Source organism: Ostrea edulis, chromosome 2, assembly GCF_947568905.1.
Source record: "Ostrea edulis chromosome 2, xbOstEdul1.1, whole genome shotgun sequence".
NCBI classification, from domain to species: domain Eukaryota; kingdom Metazoa; phylum Mollusca; class Bivalvia; order Ostreida; family Ostreidae; genus Ostrea; species Ostrea edulis.
The window spans coordinates 66,512,110-66,520,131 of record NC_079165.1 but is presented as its reverse complement, the minus strand read 5'-3'; the positions used below and the strand labels follow the sequence as shown (position 1 = coordinate 66,520,131).

Sequence of the window (8,022 nt, the reverse complement as noted above, 5' to 3'; positions counted from 1 at the left end):
ATGTGGTCAGTAAACCACGTGGAAGGGGTATATTGACAATATTAGGTTAGTAAGGAGCATACTATCGTTGTACATGTATATAGTATTGGTTTTCAAGATTTTTATTAGAGGCAGCATAATGTACAGCGTATGGTCAATAAACCATGCACATGAAAGGGGCACACTGGTAGTATAACTAGTAATTAGGTCTATACGGACCGTAGATATCGGCCTGGATAGCTCAGTGGTTAGAGCACCTGAGTAGTAATGCAGGGGTCCCGGTCCAGCCAAAGATTTTCTCCTCTCTCCTTTATATACTACATTTGGTGCCGTTGACCACCCCTGGATTTGCAGGTTGTCCTCTCAGGGGCTAAAAGAATCTGGGTTGTGTGTCTTCGAGGGCGAAGACTATTTAAGGAGGGAGGAATGTGGTAATCAGGGCTATACGTATCGTGGATATCGGCCTGGATAGCTCTGGTTAGAGCACCTGACTAGTAATGCAGGGATCCCGGGTTCGATTCCCGGTCCAGCCAAAGATTTTCTCCTCTCTCCTATACTACAATAACGTTAGTAAAAGGCATGTTATCATATCAGGGGAATCGGCCAATAAAATCTAGAGATTTTTAATATAGACAGGATAATGACCTACGCATGGCTTTACAGTGAGAGTTTGTCAATGAGCCAATACCTACTCTCTTTACAATGAGAGTTTGTCAATGAGCCAATACCTACTCTCTTTACAGTGAGAGTTTGTCAATGAGCCAATACCTACTCTCTTTACAGTGAGAGTTTGTCAATGAGCCAATACTTACTCTCTTTACAGTGAGAGTTTGTCAATGAGCCAATACTTACTCTCTTTACAGTGAGAGTTTGTCAATGAGCCAATACCTACTCTCTTTACAGTGAGAGTTTGTCAATGAGCCAATACTTACTCTCTTTACAGTGGGAGTTTGTCAATGAGCCAATACTTACTCTCTTTACAGTGAGAGTTTGTCAATGAGCCAATACTTACTCTCTTTACAGTGAGAGTTTGTCAATGAGCCAATACTTACTCTCTTTACAGTGAGAGTTTGTCAATGAGCCAATACTTACTCTCTTTACAGTGAGAGTTTGTCAATGAGCCAATACTTACTCTCTTTACAGTGAGAGTTTGTCAATGAGCCAATACTTACTCTCTTTACAGTGAGAGTTTGTCAATGAGCCAATACATACTCTCTCTCTTTTTGAGATTATATCCGAAGGAACTGCGAATTTCACTTCTTATGCGGGCGCTTGGTGAAGGAACAGTCACTATCAAAATTGAACTTCTTACATATGTAGGTTTGACATCGGGAATCGAACCTGGGCCTCCCAGTCGCGAAGAAACGCCCTAAACCGTGTATGCTTCCGCGACCGGTTAAAGCAATCGAATAATTTGGCAGCATATCAACCTGTTGATTGTTGATTTGCAGGGGTATTAGCGGGGTTGCGACCCAAGTTTGTACATTTTCCTACTAAAAAGGGAAGGGGACTGAAGAGGCCGAAAGGGCAGAAATGACAATTTTTCTTGGAATTGTTTAACCAAACGGTGGGGAGGGTTGCAACCCCGTACCCTTTAGATCCGCCACTGATGTTCCTAACCTATTTGTAATACAAAGATAAAGAAAGACAACTGTGTTTAAAGTAAACGCATACTGTTTCATTGTAGCCATTTGATTAAAAGACATTGATATTATAAAGGATATACTTTTAGAATGAAAGTATTTTTAATGCCCGTTTAAGTAATTTAGCAATGTTAGTTCTCTTTTGATGATGGTGTTATCAAATTTGTTTTTCTTATTCTGCTTGTACAACATTTTGCATAACATCTTCATCAGTGATATGCCATTTATAAAAAACAGCTTCTGTACAAGATTGTGTATTTGACTGAAATAAAAACAGTCTTAAGGACATAGGATACCCCAGACAAACTTATAGGGTTTCGTAAAATCTTGATATTGCTAAAAGCTATATTTATTTTTTGAACCAGGCTATTTTTTGTATTATTCACAAATCGTTACTTAAAAATTCAATTGAAAAACATTACCCAAAATTTTTAATCCTTCGAAAACGTCTTCTTATTGATGTTTGATCAAATAATAGAAAATCCAACGTAAACACAGAATTTTCAAGTTTGTTGGTTTTTTAAAAGGTCACAGGGTACCCAGGATTTTGGACACATCAAATGAAACAGGATTTTGTTGTGTTTACGTGACATTTTCTATAATTTTATCGAACAATAATGTAAATCAATCATTAGTACATGTACATGAAATGCACCAATGAATATGGCATGTCAAACGTTGCAATATTATATAAATCTTGATTTATATTCGATAATCTTTATGTTTATGTGCGAAAATCTTGATTTATATTCGACAATCTTGTTATGTATATTCGACAATTTTGTTATGTATATTCGACAATCTTGTTATGTATACATTGTATTCGAGATTTAACGAATATAAATTATAATTTATTGAATACAAACATCAAGACTATCAAATATAAATATCAAGACTATCGAATATAAATATCAAGATTCTCGCATATATAAATCAAAATTTTTGCCTATAAATATCAAGATTATCGAATATAAATCAAGATTTATCGAATATAAATATCAAGATTTATCAAATATTATTTTGCATAAAAAATAAAAGAAAATGATCGTTGTCAAAAAGGTGGAGGAGGAGCTAGGTAAATTAAGTCGCGGCCACCAGGTAATGGCAGATGATAAGTGGTGGTCTCCAGGAAAATTAATTATCTATCGCCACTTTACAATATTCATGTTCAGAAACAATTATGCATCAGTTTCATATTCATCTTCGTCTTCACATTCGATTTATGTTCAGAAACATCTCTAGTAAAGATATTTCAAGAATTTTATATTGAATAAGAAGTCCGGTACCCTTTGATGAAAATGATTCGCACAACTCCTATATGACATTTACTTTAAAGGACTCGTTATTATATTTATCTAAAAGGGTTTTCTCCGTGTATATTTATGTTTTGCTACTTCGCGACAAACAGGTCTAAATATAAATGAGCTTGGGCGGACTCAATAGAAAAAATGTTCCAAAGCTTTAAATTATGTAAATATACGGCACGCCAAATTCACAAAAATGAGCTAGACATAGTTTCACAGTTGATAAACTAGGTTTATCGACTGTAAACTATAGTTTACGGACCGTAAACTATAGTTAACGATTCGTTAACTATAGTTTTTATCTGTAAAACTATATTTAACGGTTGTAAACTATAGTTTACAAATGCTAATCCAAGTTTGTCTTTAAATAAACGTTAACAATAGATTTTACTGATAAATACAGATTCACATTTGTAAACTATAATTTACATTCGTTAACTATAGTTCACAATTGTTAATCCTAGTTTCACAAATTGTGATACTATATTTATCAGATAAACTATGTTTAACAATCGTTAATTATAGTTTTTGACCGTAAACTATAGCTAACTGCCATTTTTACTCATAAACTATATTAAACAAAACTGTTTATCACTTTGTTGTAAATTCGGCGCATTAAATGACTATAAACTATATCTTACAAACCGTAAATTATCATTTACATTCGTTAGTAATAGTTTAGACTTGTAAACCGTAGTTTACAATCGTGAAACCGTATTTATCAGATAAACTATGTTTTGCAATCGCTAATGATTGTTTTCATTGTTAATTATAGTTTACGCTTGTGAAACATAGATTATCTGTTAACTACGGTTTACAGATGTGAAATATAGATTAACGTCGTTAACTATAGTTTACTGTCCGTAAACTATAGTTTACAGTCGATAAACCTAGTTTATCAACTGTGAAACTATGTTTAGCTCATTTTTGTGAATTAGGCGTGCCATATAAATATGTAGCAAAATCTGCAACGTCAATCCCGAGGTTGTTTTCTTTCTTTTTTTTTTTTTTTTTTTTTTTTTTTTTTTGCATTATGTTCCATTCGACAATTTTACATTCATATCGAGACGACACCAGCTGATTGATGAAGTAGCACAAATTCTGACCACTGCATTGAACTCAAGACCGTCTTTATAGCACCATCGCCTGTTGTGACTCAATATCTCGGGGTTTAAACGTCCCATCCAAAAGATCCCTAACTCTCACAAATTATAGCATGCCTTTATTTCAAAATAATTACGAACAAAGTAAGCATGTTTTCCATTGTAACTGAAAACGGATTTAACGCTCTCATGTGCTGTTGTGATACGAGCGTCGAAATGAACAAAACTTTTAAGTACATGTACCTTTGCTTATAAATTGTAATTCAACAAAGTAGCACGCGACCGTACACATGTGGAAAAGGTCAGCTTGCGCATGCACAAGTACGTGTTTATCGCGATCACTAAGTTTCATACACAAATGTCCAGACAGTCTTTAAAACAATGTACTGTATAATTCGTGAAAACAGTTTTTTAGTGTTCGTAATATAAGCAATTCATATTATGGAGTCCTGGAGTCTAATGTATTCATCTATTTCTACATGATAACATATTTACCCCACCGACGCTCAACAAAAGAAGCATTATATAGTTGTTCATATCTTAAAATGGATATTAATTTTGAAGTTGCACTGGACTATTTTTAAAATGAAAAACGACATTCAAATTTATAAGTAACCATCAATATTTTTGTTGCCAGATTTATATCATTGGGTTACGGTATTTTTTGCCGGATTTATATCATTGGGTTAAGGTACTTTGTTGCCAGATTTATATCATTGGGTTAAGGTATTTTGTTGCCAGGTTTATATCACTGGGTTAAGGTACTTTTTTGCCAGATTTATATCACTGGGTTGAGGTATTTTGTTGCCAGATTTATATCTTTGGGTTAAGGTATTTTGTTGCCAGATTTATATCACTGGAACTTAAGGTCAAGATCAATTACAAGGAAGACTCAATTCTGAGGTTAAAGGTCAAATCTACAAATATTTCATATCCATTATATATCATAGAGCAACAAGACTTATAACATCAAAGATTTTTATTAAATGCTAAAAAAAAAAAAACCAACACCCTAGATTATTACGTTTCTGCGGTTCTCATTTCCTACCGGTGCTTTATATATATATATATATATATATATATATATATATATATATATATATATAATGTTTGTGTATATTTCTTTCTGGTGATTCAAATTTTATGATGCGGATATTTCATTTCTTGCTGTTGGTTTTGTATTATGAAAAGGTGAAGATAATCAACAGTGATTAATCTCATAACTCTAAGCAATACAAAATAGAGAGTTGGGCAAACACGGACCTTTGGACATACCAAAAGTGGGATTAGGTGCCTAGGAGGAGTATGCATCCCCTGTCGACCGGTCACACACACCCTAAGCCCTATATATTGATCAGATTAACGGAGTAATCCGTAGTCAAAATCGATATGTAAAGAACAACCTAGCAATTAGTATGAAACACGTCAGACAACATTTGACCCAATGACAGGTTGTATCGGCAAACTAGATCGTTATACATCAATAGCATTTGCAAAATACTGACTGTTGAAACCCCTGTAATATCAACTAATTTGTCAGTAGCATGCTTTGATTTAAAAACTGATCATACGTAGAACAAGCTCTTGCGTATCGAATCAGTTGAGAGATATAAACACCACATGCATGTGATAATGGAATATTGCTACAAAAATATGGGAAGTTCTTGATAGAGAAGTGAGGTCATCCCGTATAAAGTTGAAGTATTAGTTTGCCGTTAACATCTCTCAGTAAAACATCAAAGTGTGAAGCAATTATGGAAGACTGTGATGTCTTTTATTTCAAGTTCACTGGAATATATCGAATCGACACATGAATGAAAATTATTATTGTTAATAGATAATACGTCGTCGATATATCTAAATGTCGAATTGAAGGCCACAGCAAGAGATTTTTTCTTCTCATGTTGAACTTTTTGAATAAATTTTGCCTCATAAGAATATAAAAAGAGATCATCTGAAAAGGAAACACAATTCGTTTGCCTTTGGAATTTATGCAGACTCTTGGAAGACCCGATCATTAAAGACTACAACGATATTGTCAATGAGGAAATCCAGTAACCTTTTACTATCAACTTCAGAGCAGTTGTACGTAGAATGAAAGTGGTGTTTAACAAAGCAATTTCTTGAATGACTGATCACTAGATGATGCGGATATTTCATTTCTTCCTGATGGTTTTGATTTATTTGATGCGGGTATTTCATTTCTTCCTGATGGTTTTGATTTATATGATGTGGATATTTCATTTCTTCTTGATGGTTTTGTATTATATGAAGTGGATATTTCATTTCTTCCTGATGGTTTTGTATTATATGATGCGGATATTTCATTTCTTCCTGATGGTTTTGATTTATATGATGCGGATATTTCATTTCTTCCTGATGGTTTTGTATTATATGATGTGGTTATTTCTTGATGTGATGCCGGTTTTATATGTTCACTTATATTTACTATACAATAGTCATAGATATGTTATATTTACTATACAATAGTCATTTATTCCTTGGTGTAATAATGTATATATACATAGAGATACATGTATTATTTACCTTCTGTGGGACCCATTATCATGCGTCGTACGTTTTGCTTACATCTAATTACATTCATTATAGTGTGCTTCTTTTTCAGTGATCCAAGAAGATGACCATTTTCCCTGATTTCCGAAGAAGAAATGGAGTGATAAAATACGCATTATTGTTGATATTATTAATCACAGGACTACTGGCATTGAACGAATTTCGTCGAGGTAATTTGAGTGAGACGTTTTCAAACTCTATGTCTTATCAACAAACATATCATGAACCTCCACCAAGTATGTTAACTGAATTGGGAAAAATTAAGTCCATTCGTGCGAGCTGTGGAACTTTATGTGATACTTCCAGACCAGGCACTCCTGGTCCATATTTTAATCATGTGACGGCTCCAATAAATTGCAAGGCTATTTATCGGAATCCATACATTGATGAAGGTCATACATTCAAAGTTCCTCCTAAAGAAATCCCTCCAGAACTTTGGAATGACTTTACGATGGGTAACAGGTTAACTGTTTCTGCTTGGTATTTCAACCAGATATATTTAGGATCCAAAGCTAGGTCTCCTGTCTGGTCAAAAGAAGGGATTGACCAGATGGTAAGGCAAGCAGCAAGAGGTGCACTAGGGGGGAACTATGGTGCCTCAGAGACAAACGCATTGAGGGATGGAATGGATCATGCCCCAGGAATTAAGAATGGACGTGTATTAGTAATTGGTTCAGAAAATCCTTGGCTTGAGGCGACAGTTCTTGAAAAAGGTGCAAAAGAAGTCGTGACCTTAGAATACGGCAGAATAGAATCAAGGCATCCAAAAGTAAAAACGATGGTTCCATCTGAATTCAGTGAGAGCTTTATGAATGGTTCACTTGGTTTATTTGACGCAGTTGTTACTTTTAGCTCAGTAGAACATTCCGGACTTGGGCGATATGGCGATAGACTGAATCCATGGGGTGATATAATAGCAATTGCACGTGCATGGTGTGTAACAAAAGTAGGTGGATCATTGACCATAGGAGTCTTGTACGATAATGAGAAAGATTATATTCAATATAATGCACACAGATGTTATGGGAAAATAAGATTCCCTTACTTGTGTACAAATTGGAAGCAACACTACAGAGGTTCAGGGATTCAAAGAGTTCATGTTTTTACCAAAGTGGACCCTAAGTTTTAGTTATCGCATTCAAAATATTGGGGTTCTAATTGATAACAATTATATCTAATCAAGGTACTAATGAAAGCTTATATCGCAATATTCGTGATACATAACAAAAACGCACAAAATCCCCAGAAAAAAAAAATTCAGGAAGAAGGACGAAATACAATTAAAGTCTACTTCTTTTATTTTCACGTCACTTATGTTGAAGTATCTGTTATATTGCGGCAACTTCTTACTATTTGTATATCAATCTAACTATCTCACCTGCATAAGGTGTGTATGTATTAAAACTTTGATACACTAGA

General features: G+C 34.3%; 1 protein-coding gene across 3 annotated transcripts in view; it reads left to right on the top strand.

Moving 5' to 3' along the window:
• Positions 1-8,022, top strand: part of LOC125682335 (uncharacterized) — a 45,124-nt gene extending 37,102 nt beyond the window's left edge. For all 3 annotated transcript variants that reach the window (XM_048922831.2, XM_048922830.2, XM_048922832.2), the window contains exon 2: positions 6,656-8,022. In XM_048922831.2, the coding sequence (XP_048778788.1) occupies positions 6,668-7,732 (1,065 nt within the window). In that variant the 5' untranslated portion in view covers positions 6,656-6,667 and the 3' untranslated portion in view covers positions 7,733-8,022. The remainder of the gene's footprint in view (positions 1-6,655) is intronic.